Source organism: Ursus maritimus, unplaced genomic scaffold (assembly GCF_017311325.1).
Source record: "Ursus maritimus isolate PB19 unplaced genomic scaffold, ASM1731132v1 scaffold_15, whole genome shotgun sequence".
Taxonomy (NCBI): domain Eukaryota; kingdom Metazoa; phylum Chordata; class Mammalia; order Carnivora; family Ursidae; genus Ursus; species Ursus maritimus.
In genome coordinates, this window is record NW_024423897.1 from 57586244 (window position 1) to 57606892 (window position 20649).

At 50.1% G+C, this 20649-nt stretch overlaps 1 protein-coding gene across 1 annotated transcript in view; it reads right to left on the reverse strand.

Moving 5' to 3' along the window:
- The window catches only part of ADCY2 (adenylate cyclase 2), a 387226-nt gene that overhangs the window by 15148 nt on the left and 351429 nt on the right, over positions 1 to 20649 (reverse strand). The window contains exons 20-22 of the mRNA XM_040630559.1: positions 16689 to 16847; positions 7169 to 7315; positions 5502 to 5609 (exon numbers count right to left, since the gene is read on the reverse strand). Coding sequence (XP_040486493.1) covers positions 5502 to 5609; positions 7169 to 7315; positions 16689 to 16847 — 414 coding nt within the window. The remainder of the gene's footprint in view (positions 1 to 5501; positions 5610 to 7168; positions 7316 to 16688; positions 16848 to 20649) is intronic.

Here is a 20649-nt window from a genome sequence, read left to right on the forward strand (position 1 = left end):
GGGTGGATCCCATGGAGCTGGGGTCTGATGGGGGGGACGGAGGGAGCCGAATAAAGGAGAAACGCTGTGCTATTTGGCCGCGGCGTCTCTACAGGGCAAACTTGGCAAGAGCCAGATGGAGCAAAAGGCGGTGCTTAGGAACTACCCTCAACCTACAGCCCTGGGTCTGCTGCTGCATTTGTGCGGATATAACCAATAAAACACACTACTACATTTCCCTTTAAATGTTCTTTAAATCAGGTAGTTTTTACATAAAACAAATAATTAAATAGAATAATTTAAAAGAGAGTAAGACTCCAAATGCTTTATAAAAGGACAGTCCTCCTACCCGGCGAAGAGTAACATCTTCCCGCCACCCCCTGCTTCTCTGCTTCTCCCCCCTCAATTGTTTCTGGTACTACAAATTATTTCTTCTCAAAGTGTTGCTGGCTGTGGATATCGATCTACTTGAGATTGCGAAGAAGAGCTAGAGGTCAGGCTTATGACAGCAATAATATAATCAAAGCAGGACTCTGAATGAAAGTTTGCATCCCTGTATTTTGGGTTCAACTATCGAAGTTCTTAAGAATATTTGTTTGAAAAAGATCAGAACCATGTACACGACTGCTGAGACCAGAGAAACCCTGCTCACTGATTAGGGCATGAAGGATGGACTTCCTCCAGGATAGGGCCTGTGGAGCCCCTGGGGGGCCGAGGGATGGGGCTCCGGGGTGCAGCGGAGGGAAGAGGCCACTGCAGTGGTGTGCAGGGTGCAGAGAACACCCCAGGGCTGAGGCAGCAGCTGCTTCTCTGTCTGAGCTGCTGGTTCTTGTCATCAGGGATGAAGATCAGGTAGATAAGCCACCAGTTTTCAGGAGAAGCTGAAAATGATCTTTTTTTTTTTTTTAAGTGAAATGTCCTTTTTCTAAAAATAATACTCTATAAGTCGAGAAAAACATACTTGTAACCACAATCTGCTCTCACGGCTTCCAGTGTGAAGGCCATGGCAAGGAACAGGCAGGAGGCTTTGCAGCTGTGAGGCCTGGAAGCAGGAGTGGGGCAGGGGTGGGGGTCCTGGCAGCGAAGGGAAGGGCCGCTGGCCGCCAGCTTCCGTGACAGCTCATGTGTTTCTCAGCGCGTGTTCACGGAGGTATGAGTGGGGTTAGAACGCCAGCCCATTCTCCGTCTAACGTTTCACTTTCTGACAAGTGCCTGCTTCTTCTGAAAACAACAGTCAGTTACGCATAATGCAACCAACCATTTAGTCATGTTGTCTTCAAGCTTCGAATGAGAACGCGCTGTTTCATTTAAAAAACACAAACGAAGCGAAACAAAGGCAGACATGAGAGCCCTGCTGGGGCGAGGTGTGGACACGCTGCTGTGTGCCTGCGCTCCCCGTGGGTACGTCTGCTGCTCCCACGGCGAGAAAATGAGGAGGGACGAACGCGAGCTAAATTTCAAAAGGCTTTTATCCAGATACCTTTGCCTGTTCTTGAATTTAAGAAAAGCACATTAATCCTTGATAAACCCGATATATTTTGCAAATTGAATGTCTTTTGTTGTCAAACTAAATATTTGGCTAAACAATGAACAGAAAGGTTTTTTCGGCTTAGAACTAGAAAAACAAGTGGGTAGGTTACAGGTAGGTTACAAAGGGCAGGAGAGACGTTCGTTTCTTATAAAAAGAACATATCCACATCAATATGTATATCAAGTGTATTATGCCCCGACCCCAATCAAACGTAATGCACTTTCCTTGCAGAAGACTTGCACTGCACTTCAAAGTATTTCTAGGATGACCTTACCAGATCTAATTAAATGCCCTACATAAAAATAGCTCATACTGAGTAAACTCCCCGCGTGGACGTGACGACCTATCCCATTGCATTTATGTCGCAAACCCTTACATCTGTTCTATCGGAGGGAGCAATAGTATCAATATGCAAAAAGCGTACAAGTCACAACTGTATTATTATGGCTATTAGCATTTTTATTACCTGCTCTGGCCATGGAGTGTTCTGCATATTAATGCAGTCTACCCAATAGCCTTATGAAATGGGTAGCTCACCATTTTATGTAAGGAAACTGGAGTGTAGAAAGCTTAGCTATTGTAGTAAGCCATGAGTGGTCTCACTTGACTCTACCATACGGTAAATAGTCACTTATGAACACAGTGGTGACTAGAAAGTCAGGAGCAGCTCACGGGTAGCTAAGAAGGCCCGTTTGGTGTCTGCGATGGATGAGGGCAGGGGGATGGGGCACGTGGGACAGGAAAGGTGTGCCAAGGTCAGGCAGGACGCAGCAGGGACTGAATGGTGCAGATAGGAACTTGGTGCAGATGTGAACACGGTGCGGGAGGGGCTCGGGACGGAGCTGACAGATCAGAGCTCCGGACCAGCAGGTGAGCCCTGCCCCGGAGCGGGCAGCCCTGCTGTCGCTGCTTGTCCTGTCTGTGACCGTGGGCCAGTTACTTCACTGCTGTGCTGTGTGTCTCCTTCTCCATGCGTAACATGGATGGTTGTTGGGGGATCTCTTAGGCTTGTTAAAAGCGGACTCAGGAGGCATCCAGTAAGTGTTTACAAACATCGGGGAAAAAGGAGAGGGTTTACATCAGGAGTAGCAGGTCTGTAAAACAGAGGGAAGGAAGCGACACGCTGTTCTGGGCAGTACAGTGGGCCCATGTTCCAACCTCCACGGAACAAACTCAGGTCCTCTCTGTGCACAGCGCCCCCTGCTAGGCATTTTGGGGCACACCACATCAGAAGATGAGGGTGTCGGAAACTGGCTGTCCATGGAGAGAGCTGGGAATGTAGGCCTGGCCCCGTGGTCAGGATAGCGGATGACGGTGTTTGCAGGGGCTGACTAGCAGAGGGGATGGATCATGGGTCAAGTCTTAGGTGAGGCCCCTGACGGGAGGAGGTGTCAGGGAAAGAACACGACTGTGTCCCCCAGACAGGGACCACAGGCAGCAGGCAGCACAGTGAAGGACTGGAAGCTAAGGAGGGACTTCTAGGTGAAGGTGACCACCAGCTCGATCAGAGGCCGCAGACTGGGCCCCGAGAACGAGTGCTGGGAGCACACACCCCGACTTGGATTCTGGAATGTGGAAGTGCTTCCCAACCTTCAAGAGTGGGATTTCTGGTGTCGGTGTTGGTGAGGGTGCGGGAGGAAGGGGGAGGTGCAGAGTGAGGGTGGTGGATGAGCTCTCTCGGGCCACAGAGTGTGCTGACAGAAGGGAGAGACACTGGTTGAAGAGCCAGCGACGGTCTGGAGCAGGCAGAGTCCGACACGTTCGGTTTGAGGGGACAATGGGGGAAGTGCCACCCCACACGCCCAATGCTGAACGGGTCTTCACATGGCAGCGTCTCTGAGAATCTCTGCTCTGAGGCCCCGCCAAGGGATTGATAAGTGGGTATCGGTGACCTAAGGTCTGGAGTGGGTGCAGACAGGTCAAGTTCCCTGAATGGCTCACCAGGGGAGATCGGCTGGAGAGGCCTCAGAAGCAGGGCTGGGATTAGGTGAGGTGAGTGGGGGACTCCCCTCGGGCACAGAATTTCAGGAGGCACCAAAAAGCACAACGATCATGATAAATGACATCCTCACACAGTAGTTTGAAAATAAAAAATAATGCAGAAAAATACAGAATGAACTAAAATATCAACATTTTAAATAAAGGTAAGTATGTGGAATGAATTGTATCCTGCCCAATTTCCTATCTTGAAGCCTTAAAACCCTCCCCCCAAGATCTCTTTCTCTCTCTTTGCCATGCCAGGACACAGTCAGAAGGGGGCCATCGACCAGCGGGAAGAGAGAGCTCACCAGCCCCGGTTTCCCGGCCTTGCAGCCTTCAGCACCACGAGACAATCCATGTTGGCTCCCGGAGCCCCTGAGCCTGCGGGGCTGGTTACGGCGGCCCCAGCTGACTAAGACAGTAAGTGCCAAACACCTCACAGCCTGAGGCAAGAGGAGAGATGTCCCTTCTGATACATAAGGCTCTATGTTATTTTTTTAATGGTTAACTTTTCCCATAACATTAAAGGTACCCATAAGTATAAGTTTGCTTCTATTAAAGTCAAGAAAATAAAATAATCATTAGTTCTGTTTCTGGTATAATTAAGGTACTTAAAGTTACTTAAAATTAAAATAATGTTGGGGCGCCTGGGTGGCTCAGTCAGTGAAGCGTTTGCCTTTGGCCCAGGTCATGATGCCAGGGTCCTGGATTGCGCCGTGTGCAGGGCTCCCTGCTCAGCGGGAAGCCTGCTTCTCCTTCTCCCTCTGCCCGCTGCTCCCCTTGCTTGTGCTCTCTGTCAAATAAGTAAATTTTTTTTTAAAAAATTAAAATATTATACATTTTCATACCTTTATTTCACAATTTTCCAAGTTTTTCCAATACTTTAATGTTCCGTCAATAAAAATCTAACCCTTAAAAATACACAATACCATGTATACAGGGCTGCACATTTCTCCTTTCACCTCTGGCACCAAGATGGCTTGGGAGGGCACTGCTCAGAACTCAAGGTAAGATTCCCCTAAGGTTTCTCTTATTGCTCATTTATCTCGCTTTTCCTTATTACTAAAGTAATGCCTACCCATTAAAAAATAATAATCTGGAAGCAAACACCCAAGGAGAAGAGCAAATGGGATACATAGTACCCCATTCACTCGGAAAACTGCTAGCGCTGAGATGATTCACGTTCCAGTCTCTGCCCATGAATACTGAGGAAGAAGAGCAGAGGGAGCGCTGTTAGCACGCGGCTGTGTCTCTGTCCCTCTCACTCCGTCAGTCTGTGGGAGGTGGGTGTGGGAGAGGGAGCGGAGCATATGGGCTCAGCCCTTCTCTTCTTGGGAGGAGTCGGCCTGCCTACAGCAAGCTGTGTTCTGGTAAGTTCTGTTCCTCGGAGTTGCACCCGCCCCCTCTGCGTCAAAGCAAACCCGTCCTGCTGCCATCAGGGAGCCCACTGTCCTGAAAGGAAGGGGGGGGGGTCCTGTTTATTGAGCCACAAGCTACATAGCGTATCTATACACACACACACACACACACACACACACACACACACACACACACAGAGAAACAAAACACGACATAACAGAAAACACCCTCAAAACTATAGTCAACTGAATGGAGATACTCAGTTTTGCCCAAACCACCTTTTCAACCACATTTCTAGGGGGTTAGCTTGGTTTTTGACCACACTGTTTTTAATCAAAAGACCAGGAGCCATCTTTCAACGAGTCATCCTAAAATAAACAGCTCTAATCTACTTTCTTGTATATTTTTCTGGTGTCAAGCAGCTACCAGACTGGTTGCTTTTTCCTATCCCTGATGACCAAAGAAAGGAGTTCTGTGAACAGACCCTCAGAAGCCTCTGGATTCTCATCATTTTCTCGTAAGGTCTTATCAATGAGCTTTAGGCTGTATACCCAGCACAGCTTACGAGTCAGCGCATGCCTGCTTGGGCCCCAGGGAGGATGTGTGTGGAGCTGAGGCTCAGTGTGCTGTTGTGTGGCCGATACGTCTGTACCTGGGCGTGCTCCTGGCTGGGCACGGCGCTCAGACCGGTCGCCGCCATGTATGTGCTGCCAATGGTCTTGATCTTTTCAACTCCACTGAACTTCGGCTTGGACAGCAGCTGTGAAGCAATGACAAGCATTCAGTAACTGGACTGGGTGCACTTTCTAGAGACAGTCTCAAACTCTAGTTCCCAGTAATGGGAATATGACTTATTTCAACCCCTGCTTACTCACACCTTGACCTTGGGCTTTGTTGAGAAAGAACACTTTATATGATCCACAAAGAGTGTGTCCTTGAAAGGAAATGCAGTATAATGGTTTACTTCCAATTAACATGATTTACCTTTTAAAATCTGCTAGTGAAGGAACTAAGATAAATGATGATGCAAGTGACAATGGCCTCAAATAAATTTCCCAACTCTGGGTTTGAAAGGCATGAACACGAACGTCTGATTCAGTGAGGGAGGTCTTCCCTGCGCGGGGAGGGTGATTTATGACCAATTATAGTGCTGAGAATTGGCTTTTGCCTCTGAGCTCTAGATGTTAAGGGAATAATGATCTAGAATGGCTCCCAATTGTTTCTTGTCCCAGTTTCTGGTACCAGTTACCAGCTTCTTACAGGCCTCCTCCCCATCCAAGTACGTTAGGACTTGAGGTGGGATGGAGAATAGGTAAAAATAAGAGCAGAAGCTGTAGGAAAGAGAAGGGGTGGAGAGAGGAAGGGAAGGGAACTCTGAAAGGTTCTGTCTGTATCTGCTCAGGAGGACAACGGTACCAACGGAATCCTGGGAAGCTCCCGACCCTTTGCTGGTAGTCCTGCTTTCAGGCGTACCCGTGGGAATCTCTACTTGCCATGACTTCACCGTAAGTCTTGAGTCAACCTCACGGTCACAGTGGTGGGGGCAGAGAAATGCACAGGTCACACAAGACATTTAGAAGGCTGGCCTGAAACCATCCTATAACATCAATAATTTCATCCCTGAATTTCAAAGCTCCATGGATCCTGATGAAACTATGTTCATGTATGTCAATTTGCTATATTTTGCTTGATATCTGTAAGAATGATGTAGCACCAACATCCTTAAAACCACAGGCGTGTTTGTTCTCACCCGAAAACACATTATTCTCTATGTGGGCAGAATATTGGAAATTGAAAAATGACACCTATTTCAAATTCTGAAACATATACTTTGTCCCTTCTAAAATATATTATCCCTCATACAGACTGCTTTTTCAATAATAAAGCATGTCATCCCTGCACAGTTCAAGTTGATATCTGGCCTTGCAGCATGCTGAGATAGACATGCCAATAATCTACTATGATAAATACATTCATTATCTCTTTTTATATCAAGAGATAAGCAAGCATTTTCCTTGGAGCTCAAGCCTTTTGAGAAAATTCATGAGCACACTGGAAAGACATTTCATTGATATTGATTTTGGTACTTGTTCCTACGGATCATACTATCTCACAAATTAAATATATTTCTCTCTCCAAAATTAGTCAAGGACCATAAGAGAGCAAAAGGCTTTAATTTTTAGCCAGCCACCACAAATTATACCAAAAGACATATTTTAAGATATGCCACAAGACTGGACTAACTTCAAATGCAGTGGCCACAAGAATGTCACAGTGTGGGGTGGGGGCTACCCCTCAAGATAACTCTCAAGTACCTACATCATCAAAGTCGGCGATGATCTCATTCAGGAGCCGAAGGCATTCCAAGCCCTCCTTGTTCACATCTGATTCTGTGTAGAATTCTTTGAAATCCGGAATAGAGGCAAACATGACGCAGACACAGTCATAGGACTGGTGGTATAACTCCTGCCCAGGAGAAAAGGAAGAGCTGAGCACTAGGAAACCTTTTCAACAAACACACTCTTAAGGCAGGTGTTTCTTTATGCCAGAACTGGTGAAGAAATCACCCAGTGCCCCACTCCACCTCCCCCATACCAGCCGCGAGCCCATTCCAGACCCTGGCCATTGATGGCAGGTGAAGGCGTCTAAGGAGCAGGATGCAGGCTCTGAACCCTCAACACAGTGCCTCCACTGCCACTATCAGCTAAGAGGAGGTGTCTTTCCAGTAAAATCCTCTCTGCCATCTCTACCTTAGACCATGACAAGAGATCGTAGACTTCTGACTTACGAAAGAAGTATCCTTTAAGCAATTGAAGGCAAACAAAATGATCTCCCAAACTACTATAATGGCCTAAAATGATTTGTGATGGCTATAGCCTTTGCTTTGAGATCCTTATGCATTTTATTCTTTAGTGTCTCCAGAAAGGAGCCGATGAAACCCATCAAGGTACTTCTCAAGTACACCAGAAAGATCCAGTGAAACTCTCCAGGTTACTCATTCATACAGAATCAAACACCAACACTGTTCATTCAAGATAGCATTTTGTTTTTAAATAGAAAGAGGCTCACAGTTCTTCATCCATATAGACATGAATAAAATTACAATGTCTTGTCAATACAATTTTAAGGTGTTTCCATAATGTTTTCAACATACAACCTCAAGTTCAGTGGCGGTTTGAGAAAGGAAGGGTTGTTATGTGGGCACAGGGGCTGGTCCTGGGTGTGAGGAGCTGTCCTCCCACTGACGCTGGCTCATCAGGGCCCGCAGGTGACACGACACAGGCAGGAAGGCCAGGTGCCATGGTGGGTGCGGTGCAGTGCGGGAAACACCCCCTCCACCCAGGACCGTGAGGAGTGTTCTGTTAAACAAGATGGCCGACCTCAAAGTGGAGAAAGAATGCTGCTGGCCGGGCTTCCTGTGTGCCTGTCAGGGTGAGGGAATCCACCCCGCATGGACGTTATAGTGAGCTGTGCTCTCTGGGGTACCCAGATGAATCCCTCAGCAGGCAGAGAGCACTTCAACAGCCCTGTAACTCCAAGGGTTGGTGGCTTCTCAGAAGAACTATTCTCCCCCCACTGAGGCCTCATAACAAACACATCAGGACAATGGCGACCCATGAAGGTCACAACCACTTCTTGAAAAGCCAGACTCATGTCGGCTTCCTGTTCTCAGGGCCAACCACCCTGTCATGCCTTCCGCTCCTGCTTCACAATCTTCACGAAATACCTGAACAATGGAATCAAGGTTTTTCTTTTCTACTCGGCTCTCAACATGGCTGAGCTGGCTCATTGTGCGGACCTGTACTTTGTCTCTCTGAGAAGTTGTTTTTGGGAACATTCATATCCTGGGAAGGCAACGTGGGGCACATGTGACTGTAAGCTTAGGTTCTAGTAATGCTGACAAAGCTGGGGGGTCAGGGTACAGGGGAGAGAAAACCCCTGTCCCAGTTAAAAATGCCAGTTTTATAAAAGAAGTATACATTTCACTGACTTTCCTGCTCTTCAGGAAAAGAAGTACATCAACAAGACAAAGAAATGTTTTCTGTCCCCTGCTGTCTGCTGACACCGGCCAGAGTGACCTTCTGGGGAGCGATGATGATGGTAAGAGGAAGGCCGGGAGTGATCAGCACTGACTCGGCGCCTGCTGCCTGAACACGCCACAGGCTTCATTACCTTGCCCCTGACCTATGAGGCTGCTGCTATGATTCTCAATGTATAGAAGGGGAGACTGAGGCAGAGGGCGGCTACATTACTTGCCCAAGGTCGCAGTTACCAAGTCCGAGGCACACTTGACTCTTAGAAATAGTTCACTTTACACGTGAACCTGCGTCTCCCCATGACCACAGACCACGCTGTTCAGACTCAGGGGCAGCGTGGGCCTCCAACCACATGCAGGTCGTGTGACTTTACCTCCGTCCTCTCCGCCGAGGTCTTTAAGGGCATGCGGAGATGGGAGACAATGAAACACAAGACTGAACCGACTGGCAGTTTGGACGAGGGTCCCTTTTAACTGCACTGGTTTGGAGTCTAATAAAACAGGGTTTATCTATTGGAAGGAGTCTGGTGTGTTATGTCATTCCGCTGTCCTCAAATAGGAATGCATGGGACAGTCACCAATGGGTCTTCCTCTGACCAAACATCACCTGGGGTTGGCTCCAAGCATGTGCATGTTTTGGAAAAGGTCCACGGGTTCTTCTGCTGTGCAGCCTGGATTACGAATCACAGGCTAAATGAGAGAATGGAAGGTCAGGGCAGCTGGGTGACACACCAGGGCTCCCGGCTGGCCTTGGGGCCAGGGCTCATCTCTGGAGCCCTGGTCGGGCACACTGCAGGTGATGAGTGCTGCTGGGGGCTTGGGCTGCAAACCGCTCACCTACTCTTTCTACAGATCAGTCACTTGGAAGCTTTGGGGAAACACCAAGGATGAGCATAGACCTCTGGCCCCGCTGTCCCTGATTCAAGGCTCAAGGACTATTCTCGTGAAACAGGGAAACTTCAAAATGAGAAACTTCATAAATTCTCTGGAGCCAGTGAAATGTGCAGGGCTTTGACTCATACCCTAAACGCATGAGATGTTCCCTCAGGTTTGGGTTGGGTTTGGGGCCGGAGAGGACCACAAGCTGCCTGGTTGATGGCCTGAGCTGGTCTCATATTTCCAGAGGATCTGGGCATGGGGTTAGGGCAAGTGGGCTGCGTCTGAGGAGATTCTGGAATTCAAAGTCGAGGATGGGTGACTCTCGTTGGGCATGCTGCTGCTGGAAGGTGTCACCGGGCTTTGGAGTCAGAAACGAGCTCGGGTGTCATTTCAACACTCGCTCACACGTCAACACTCGGTCAAACAAGATCAAGTAATTAAAAAATAATCACAAAACAAGAGCATCTCTGTGCCCACTGCCCCTTTCAGTCTGCTGAGTGACACCCATTCTTCTCCTACCCAACCCAACCCTGGACAAGGACTTGGGACAACCCCGTGACCCTTTCTGTCACTCTTGGGTGATTCAAGTCCTCTTGTCAATAATTAAAATGCCCAGCCCAACGAGTGGTCAAAATTCGGAACCTGGCTGAACGTGGGGCTCTTCTTCGGCAGTGTGGGCCTGCTGCAAGGGGAGGTCTGCGGGGGTGGGGGGCAAGGGGTATGACTGGCTTCTACACTCTCTCTACTCATGCTTCTACTCTGACCCTCCCCATTGCTTAGACAGGCTTTCCAGACCCCCAGGGGTGCAGGCCAGGGAGAGAAGGAATTGTCTGATGGAGCAGGAAAGCGCTCCATTGACTCTGCCACGCTCCCGGGGCACTCACGCCCGGCAGACATTGCCATGGGTTATTTGAAGACTCTCTGTCGCTTCCTCCATCGCTGATCACCCCACCTGAGGTTCCCTTGCTGTGGACGATACACTCCCTCCTGCTTGTGACCACTCTCTGCCCCAGGCTCTCTAGCTATTCTCACAGCTTCTCTGCCGGGGCCTGTTCACCCCTCCCAGTGGCTCTGCAGAACAGCATCTCAAAGAACCCTGTGCCGGCTCTTTCTCTTGCTCTGTCCCTGAGCAACGTTCAGCATCCTTTGCCCTCACAAGCTCTGAGAGTTACATTCCCACCCGCAGCCCCAGCTCTCTCGGCCCAGACACTTCAATTAGTCCCTGCCCTCTGCATTTTCCACTTGTCAGGGACCTGCCTGTCACCTGTGTCCCCCAGAGGTACGTGTTTGCCCCAGGACACCACTCAGTGGCCCTAGCATAGGATACACATGGCGGGTTCTGGCTCACGCACAAGGCTAGAGGTGAAGGGAAGATCCTTGGGGGGCTGACCTCTCACTATGTTCTGCCGGCACCCCTCTTCCAGCCTCCAGCCTCCAGCCTCCACCTCCTGCCCATTCCTATGCTTCCTGTGAGGGAGGGGCCAAGAATCATGCAGCCAGTTTACAGGAAGGGCATTAGTAAATGAACAAACGGTTTATTGTCTCCTCTGGAACAGGGGAGCTCCCGCTTACGTGTCACAGGCTGAAATTCACTTTAGCATCTGGTGCGTGCGTCTGCACGTGTGCACACACGCAAGTGCACACACACACACACACACACACTCCCTCCTGGGGGCCCGCTGCATGCTAGGCTTCATGCCACATGTTAGGACCCACAAGCCCTGCTCTAAGGAGCTCAGGTCTAGCTGGAGAGAGAGAGCAAGTAAAGAGAACACAGGAACAAAGCGTGATTGGCGCTGCTTAGGCCCAGGTGTGGACATGTCTGCTTGGTATCCTAGAAAGTGTTCAGAACTGCCACTAGCGCTCAGTTTCCAAACTCCCAGTGCTCTCTCTTACTGATTCACTCTGTAGCAAGGAGGACCTCCCCCCCCCCTGCCCCCAGTTGACCTAGGTGCTAACCATGTAACACCTGTGTCCCCAGTTGTCACCTAATGCCCTAATTTATTCAGGGGAGTCAAGTAACTAGCACAAAAGCATCTCTCGTAAGCCGGGCGGCATTCCAGCCTGACTCTATGAGGAACACGGTTGAGGGGTCTGGCTGGACGCGGTGGTGGCGGGGGGCTCGCAGCTGGGAAGGACAGTACTGTTTGCGCACCTGGTGAATCTCCATAAGGACATCTGGGTCCTGTTCTGATCAAGCCTCAGCTCTCCCGCAACGAGGCTGCCCGGCTCAGTATCACATGCCGTCCTCACCACCTGGAGACTCGGCAAAGGGGCCATTCGTGACAAAATGTAGTCTTGTCAACAAGGGATGAAAGCCGGCTTTGAGGTCTGCTCAAGAGGCCTCTCGAAACGTTCCTGCTGCAACACAGCAGTTTCACGGGCTCGGGCCCGGGCGCACAGAGCTCTCTCCCCGAGCCTGAACGGCCTGGTGCCCGGATCTGGCCAAGACCCTGGGCAGCTGGGGGACGGAGAAGCTTGCAGAAGTGCTAAGCCAAACAAAGGCCCCGAGGGAAGGAAGAGGCGCCTGCAGACACCAGCCGAGCTCGGCCCACACGCCGGGAGCACAGGCAGAGGGAAGCTTTCATAGAAATCAAGGCTTTCGGGGATTGTTATTGTGATTAAATCATTCTTTACCTCTGAAGGGAAATTCATTTCCTCTCAACATCCATGTGGTGGGCTAGAGAATCAAAAAGAGTTGGAAGGCTCTTTGCAAACATCGGTCCTGGCTGAGGTCACGTGTCATGTTCCCAAGGACTGTTCCAGAAAACCATGCCTTGGTAACGCTTACAGTGGAATGGAAAGGCATACTCCTGTCCCCAACCCCACACCAGCTCTAAAAGTAACCCAGGGTCTCAGCCCACCCCCCAGAGGAGGAGCTGGGAAGGATGAGCTGCCACACTTGAGGGCAAAGGGATTACACTGGGGTTTGCTCTCCATCCTCTTTGGGCCACATAAAGGGTCGGGGAAGAAGACTTCCTTGAAGCTATTAATAAATTCCAGTGGGCAGTGATTCTGAAGTTTTGCATGAATCTGGGATATTTGCTTACAAGATAACTGAAATTGAGTGTTGACTGCACGCCAGGCACCGCTCTGAGAGCTTTGCATGAATTATTGCTTTCAAAATCAGTCCTAGCCTCTGAGAGCATGGAGGCCTGGGTCCCACAGCTCAGAAGTGCCAGGGCTGGCACTGGACCTGTGCTCTCAGCCACCAAGCAGGGCCCAGAAGGTGCAGGGAAGCTGGCATGTGTAGCAGGCGGGGCAGGCATCCCTTCCCTTCGAGAAGCCTTGCTCTTGGGTGCAGGGCTCTCTCACAGTCCCCAGTGCTGGCGGCACGCTGCCATGCCTGGCCTGGAATCCAGCAAAAAAGATCCCTCTCCAGGGCCTGCACATTCCACAACAGCTGGACCTCCCCCTCGGGAAGGTTTAAGGAGAGAGAGCGCTCACGCCGGGGGCATCTACTTGGCCCTGATGCCAGAGGTCCTTGACAGGATCCGTGCCGTCAAACAGCACACATGACATCACTGCCTAGCAGCAGAAGGCTGAGCAACAGCAGCCTGGCTGGCTTGAGATTCTGAGGCCAGGATTACCCATCGCTAGGGTGGGGAATGGTTTTTTCTGTCCGGGGACGGTCAGGCAAGGACGGAAGGGTCTGATGGGGACAGGAGAAGGTGGGCAGCCAACCTGTCAGGAAGTCAGAAGGACAAGGCAGGAATTTACTATGGTTTATGCACTCAAATGAGTCTCCTTACAGTAACCTTGTTAGGAGTTTTTGGGGGGAAAACCCAAAAACCATAATCGTCCCTTATGGAGACTCACGGTGGGGGCGCTCAGGACTGTGAGACGGGGGTTTGGTGATTTTCTTTCTTGTTCAGCCCTGTGCGGCGAGCTCTGTTGTGCATTCAGGGTTTTCCCCAGGAAGCTCATAACCAGCAGGATCTCCTACACCCACTGTTTGATCTTCGGCAAGACAGAGCAAAGCCTGCCTGCACCATGCGCCGCCTTTGAGCAGCCACGGCGGGCCGCCCTGACGGCACGGTGCCCGACGGGGGTCCCCGAAAGCTTTTAATCCTCCAGACTTACAGTGGCAGCTCGTGAGGCTCCCCCCATATTTAACTCAAGCGACACAACCTGGCAGTAAAGTATGGCAAGTGACAACCAAGGACAGCTGTGTGCCGTTGCCTCCGTACAGAGCACCGTGCAGCCCACGGCTGTGCAGAAGGAAGCGACCGAGTCAGGGACCATCTCACGGGTCCGATGCCCCCAATTTCAGATTCAGCGTGTGTCGCTCTACCCTCCTGAGCAACCTCAGCAGCTAGAGAAAACACATCTAATGATGTGCGGGGATCGCGGGACCCTGAGCGAAAACCAAAGACCCCTGACGTGGGTCTGTGGCTCTGGGGCCTGGAGTGGTCGGTGGCAGTGAGCTAGAGAGGCTCCGGGACGGAGCACATGTTTCTTTTCCTACAGGGCTGCAGGCGGCCGGGGTCCCGGCTCTGGCTCCTGCGGGCAGGGATGAGCTGTCCTCTCGAGCCACCCGCGAGCTGGGGATTACTTTGGGGCCTCAGACAGGTTCCAAGTGCACACAGGGATGAGGTGGCCATGCATGAGGTCCCCCAGGGAACTCACTTTCCTTATCTGACAAAGAAGGAAACACAGCACAGAGCTGATGTCATCGACGAGTCCTACTTGGTCCCTGAAGAGTTCCCGAAATGCCAGTGCAGAGAGACAGCGCCGGAGTCATGACTCGAGACTACTGGGCCACCGCGCCCTGGCTACAGCCCTTCCTCAGGGACCCCCCCCCGGGTGGTGAAGGCTCCAGGAGACCCTGTGTGTGTTCCAGTCTTAAAAAGGCCACACTAGTGAGACTTGAAGAGAAAGGTCGCCCCTCTCTGGAGAGCACCTGAGAGTTGTGGTGATGGCCTGGCACGCAGTAGGGCCACTCAGGAAATGGCTGAGTCAGCATCAGCTGCCAGCAGCACCGGTGTTTTGGCGCTGCCCCCACGCTAGCTATGCCCCCTGTGTGGACGGGGGACTGTGTCCTGCTCTGTCAAATGCCCTCCTCAGGCCCACCCCGGGGACGCTCAGGGCGATGTGATGTGTAGTGTCGCACCCAATGCAACTGCAAACTCAGTGCTTCTCCTTTTATGAGTGGGGAGACTGGCCTCGGCCTGAGGATGTAGCCGGGTCAAGTTCACAGGACAAAGTCCACATGTGGTCGTAAGGGTCAAGCCCATGCGATCCACCTCTAGGTTTCTTCCCCTCACCCACCCTGCCGTTCCTTATGATTTCCAAAGAGGCAGCTGTGTTCAGACATTTGCTTAGAAGAAGTCAGACCGACAGGGAAGAACAGAGAAGATCCGCTGATTCCCCAGGTCCGGCCCAGGGAGAGGTCAGGAGACATCAGGAGGGGTCTGCAAGGGGGTAGAGCTGATCCCAGGGACCTTTTCAAGCTCAAATTAGGCACTCCTCCGGCCAGAAGTAACCTCTTGCAGCCAGAACATTCTCACTCTTTCCCTCCCCAGCCTCCATCCCCCCAGCCAGTTTCTAGAACTTTCTTTTCAGTTTCGGAAGCCACTTCCTCACATTAATGTGAGGACTCCCACATTAATCCTGCTAGTGTGCTTGCAGACAAGACGACGCTGTCCCCTCCAGGCTAAGGGGCCACCTCTGTCTCGTTCATCTGTGTCCAGGCCCAGCACCAGCCTGGCCACGGCGCAGGAACAACACTAGGCACACGCTGAATTTATGAGCTGAACTGACGGCCAGGCATACAGACATAAAGATGCTCTGTGTCCCTACTGAAAGCAGATGGCTCCTTCTTAATACACGCGGCGATTTCATTATCTGTGACCGGCAGGCAGACAGGCTGCCGAGAGCAGCAGAAGAAACAGCAAAGTGAGTGGTCCACAGTCAGTGAGCCCTGCTGTGGGACCTGACCGGTTTGCCACGCCCAGCACACTTCCAGGATGAAGACGGTGATAACGTCCAGCACTCACCGCCGGCGCTTTCTACCTAACGTCAACTTTAAATACACTGCAGGAAAACACTGCTCCGAGCCTTCTCAACCTGAGGTTGCTTTGCACTCTAGAGTCATGGAGGGTGGGCTTAGCGACCAGCGAGTTCATGCATCTGCAAGTTTCCAGATCCCTCATCTGCTCCCGATCCCAACTGAAAACCTCCCCCAAACACGGATTGCACCTCATCTCTGAAACCCCCATGGCGCCAAACACAGGCCTTTGCACACCATGGGTGCTCAAACACGAGTGTCCCGCTGTCAATACGTCTGCTGACTCTCGTACGTCAGGAACATGAAAGAAATCTCGTGACATCTGACTTCACGAGCCATTTCGATGTGAAAATGACACCCTCGTCTTTCCAATTCTAGCTAAGTATCCATTCCCTCAGAGGCTCCGAGAAACCACCATCTCTATCCATTCAAGGGAGCAGATTCAAGTTTTTGACCTGCTCTTGTGTGGATAATGTCTTAATTCTGTCTCCGTCCTATCTTTGAAATTCTAAGGCCCTTTAAAGGCTCTCGGGGAAGCTGTGAGCCAAAGGGTAGCTGCTGGAACCGTGCCTCTCGATTTGGTCTCTGCTGCATGCTGGTAAGGGAGGCGGCCCTCACACCATGGAGAGGCCACTTTTGTGACTTGTTTGCAATCCCAGGGACTCCCGTCGCACCTTGAAAACTTCACGTGATGGGGAATAAAAGCCAGGAACAATGAACCCACATTCAGAGGGGATTCTAACTCACTCGTCTCAGCTGACGTCTCTATAAACCAAACAATATCTCCTCAAAATGGACCAGTTCAGGCCAACAGCAGACATCCGGAGCACTCAGGTGTCTGAAGGGCCACCGGCCTCCAGGTCACGGCCAGGACCGGCTCGCCCTGCCCCAGCCCAGCGCCCCGTGGTGCCCACCTCGTTCTTCAGGCTCCGGGCCAGGAAATGCTCCGCCACGTGCGCGGGCAGCACGTTCTCCAGCAGCACGCGGTTCAGGTTTTCCATGGTTTCTATCTCCTCCCGCTCTTTTTTGAACTTGTTCTTCCATAAGAAGTCTAACCTACAGTAATATTCATTCTGTTACAAGAGGACACAGAGGTAAAGAAACAATAGGCATCTCGTCCTGCCAGAGAGCGGAGGTTTTAAAGAGAAAACAAAAAGAATGAAACAAAACTGAAAAACGAACCCCCCCACAGAACGGTCACCCTCCCTACGAAGCCCGCTGCTGCCCCGAAACATCTCCCAGTCAACCCCTCGCCTGCATTAGCAAAAAAGCAAGTTCGGGAAAGAACCAGCCTCAGAAACAGGGGAGCCAGTGGTCAGTGACATGGAAGTTTCTTGCAAAGTTATGTTAATAAAAGATGGCTCGAATTACATTTTGAGAAGAGGCATAATAGACTATAAACAACGAATACATGAAAAATGGGAAATACGTGAGCTGAGAGAGTGCACGGTTGGGTAATTTGCGTTTAAAAAATAAGGCTGCTCATTTGTGGCTGTTCCCCTTTACTATGTGAAAATCAGGTTTCCCCTGCCACAAAATCCTGTGATTCAGTATTCACTGAAAATTTCCTATTTCTTCACTCAGGATTACATGGCACTGAGAAAATGATATTGTATTTACACGAAAGTTCGTTTGGGTATCATGTAATTACGATGGTGCCAGCTAGTAAAAAACGTGCGTGTTTGTGCTTTATAATGTAGTGGAATTTAATGTTTTTTTTTTTAAACTGTTATTATTAATGTAGAGAGAGAGAGAGGCCTGCTTCCTGGCAAAGGGTCTCTTTGATTTTGGCATCGTGTTAGGTCTGCTATGATGTAAATAATTTAATATGGTGAAAACAGCCCTGAAAGACTCTTCCTATAACTCAAGGGCCTAACAGGGTGCATTCCAGCCCAAACCGTAACTTCCTGACCAAAAAAAAAAAAAAATTGCAAAGAAGAAATCAGTGCTGGGGGTTTGTTTTATTGGTTTGATTAATTATATTAGTGCAGTACAAACACACATACACACAGCCTCTCATGCACAGATGGCAATTAAAAAAATTCACATTTTGAAAGCGAAGGAACAATGATCATCCATTATTTAGGTTTGATTCGAACCATGTAGGATATGCTCAAAAATTATTCCTCCTCCTCTGGTGTGGAATTTTTTTTTTGTATAGGGACATTTTTTTTTTTAAGATTGCAAAAGAGATATTTTTAATGTTTGTTTATATTAAATTTTACATTAATGCCAAACCTTCCACATTCTGCACTTAGAGAAATCAGGCCCTGCACTTACTGGAAAAAGCCTCTCGCTTGGAGAATAGATTATTTGTTTGGGTTTTTGGGGATGAACCAGTGGTGTGGCTGGTTCTAAACTGAGACGACTTGGCAATTTGTGATGGTGGCATAGAGAAGACACAGATGCACACTTGAGATGAGACAAAGTGACCCGGGGAGGGGCCCAGCAGCAGGCAGGGCAGGGGACTGTGTGGGGTTTCCACGAGCCGTACTAAGGAGTGGCTCAGGCCTCCCCAGTGACTGAGAGCACTCGGTAAGTCTCGTATGAAAGGAATAGAGGCACTGTGGGACCAGCTCCAGTGGACTGAAAGCGACATTTTGGCAAGTCTTTACCTCCCACCTTCCCAGGGTGCTCTGCCAGAGGACCCTCTCCTTGAAGGACAAGCTCATCAGAAACTCAGGGAGAAGCCCCCAACGGAAGACAGATGTTTCTATGACAAACCAGTTGAATGGATTCAATGCTGTCCCCCAGAAAGACAGTCCAATTCCTCATCTGCAGTATCTGTGACTGACCTTCTCTGGACATAGACTCTGCAGGTGTAATTAACTTAAGGATCTCAGGATGAGATCATGCGGGATTGAAGGTCGGCTGCCTGTCCAATGAGTGTGTCCTTATAGGAGAAGGGAGAGGGGGATCTGACACAGACGCCCAGGGGCAGGCCATATGGGGCATGCAGCAGAGGGTCATGGGAAGCCACTGCCTCCAAGAACTCTGTAAGTCCCTTCAACTAAAACAGCAGTCCTGCTTTGTGAACCTTTATCCCCACATCCTCATCTATCTCCCAGAGTCTGCCTGCGGCTACTTGACAGTTTTCAGGGCCCAGATCCCACCAGACGTGGAATTCGCCCTTCATTTGAGCTGGCAATGACAAGAGAGCAGAGGAAGAGCCTGGAAAGGCCCCAGGCCGTCTGTGGGCGCCTCACTGCTGTCTTTCACACCGGACACAGCCTCAAGGGCAGCTGTTGCTTGTCTAGCTCCGAAAGCAAGCTGAGGAACTAGAGGGCTTTACATCTTTCTGTGTGGACAGAAGAGGTGGTCCCGGGAGGGGGGCAGGCAGCATGTGATTCCACGAATTCTTGGTTCTGAAGCCTCGCACATGGGAATCAAGCCTAAGTGAGGCCACCAGACTGCCACCTGCCCGGATCCGTATCTCGAAGGAGCCCACCTAGAACGCAGACCCTCAATGGCACTGTGTGGTCATTTAAACTCGGGAGAAATACAGGGAATCTTCCTTTCTCCAAAGAGTCTCTTGAGCTCAGGCTGGCATTTCTATCACTGACTATATTTCAATACAGAGAGTAGAACCCCAGCTCTTTTCCAGGAGGTGTGTTATGGTTTTATTAAGGTGTTTCAGATACCCAATATTTAGCACGCTAATTTGCTCAGGAATCAAAAATATCACCATCGTTTCAAAAAAGATGGTCATGGAACAGGGGAGTCATGAGGACACATGACAACAAAACTTAGTTGCAAAATGTCCATACCGTTGTTTAAAAAAATGACCTGGGTAATCAGTGACCCTCAGTCTGTGCCTATTTATGAAACTTAAAAATCTTATTTTAAATATTGGACTTCTGTGACACCTTGTATGCAGAAGCACTACATCACAAAAACTTGGACATTCTTATGAGCCTAGAAGACTTGGAACCTTCGTCCTGGCTCACCCTGGCACATCTCAGGTGCCAGCTATTAGGGAATGATCGTTATCAGCATCACCCCTGTAGGGAGCAGTGACTTTTCAGGCCACTAGGTGTGTATACGACCTATTGTTAACATTAGTGACAGAACAAGAGATGACTCCTGGTAAGACGAAGGTCAGAGCTGTTGTGTTAAATTATGCCCAACCATAACCTTGAACCCTTTGGATTGTCTGTCTCACGTCAGAGAGTAACGGATCGGGGCACCACTGGAGGCAGCAACACGTACACGTACGTAGGGGTACTGTGTGCTTATCACCTCAGCGACCAATAAAAGAGTGGGGAGAATTCAGTTTGATTTCTAGGTCCTTAAAATGTATTGCTGTGAAGCAACCTTGAGTGATCACTCCAGCAGGAGGAAGTGCAGGACCAAACATCCCTGGGACGAAATGGAGAAACAGGTGACCCCACAGAGGGGTCCGCCATGTCTCTGGAGGAACGATCACGTAGGTGATATTCTGCACAGAAGCCCATTTATTTCCCATCTTTCACTTCTAATCAGGTTTCCTGAGAGTGGACATGCCTTTTCTCTGTGAGTGAGAGCAGAACGCAGGTCAATAGTGGAGAAAGCCAGGTCTTGGGAGAAACAAATGAAACCAGGGGAAAAGAACAGGGCATGGTTTAATGGGTTTACTGAAACATGCTGAGGGTGAAAACTACAAGCCGAAGAACGCAGAACCACGCACATGCCTGGGATGAAGGCAGTGTGGGACGGGGAGGAGACAGGGGTGTCCTAGAATTCTGCAGCAGGACAGTAGTTCAGCTCCAGGGAGACTGGAGCTCCCAGGAAGGCATGAGGGGAGAGGACAGGGTTTGCAGGCCACTGGACTGGCAGCCACAGATCTGGCCTTTGCTCTCACTGTGCAATTATTAACTTCCTACTGTTTAACTGTTT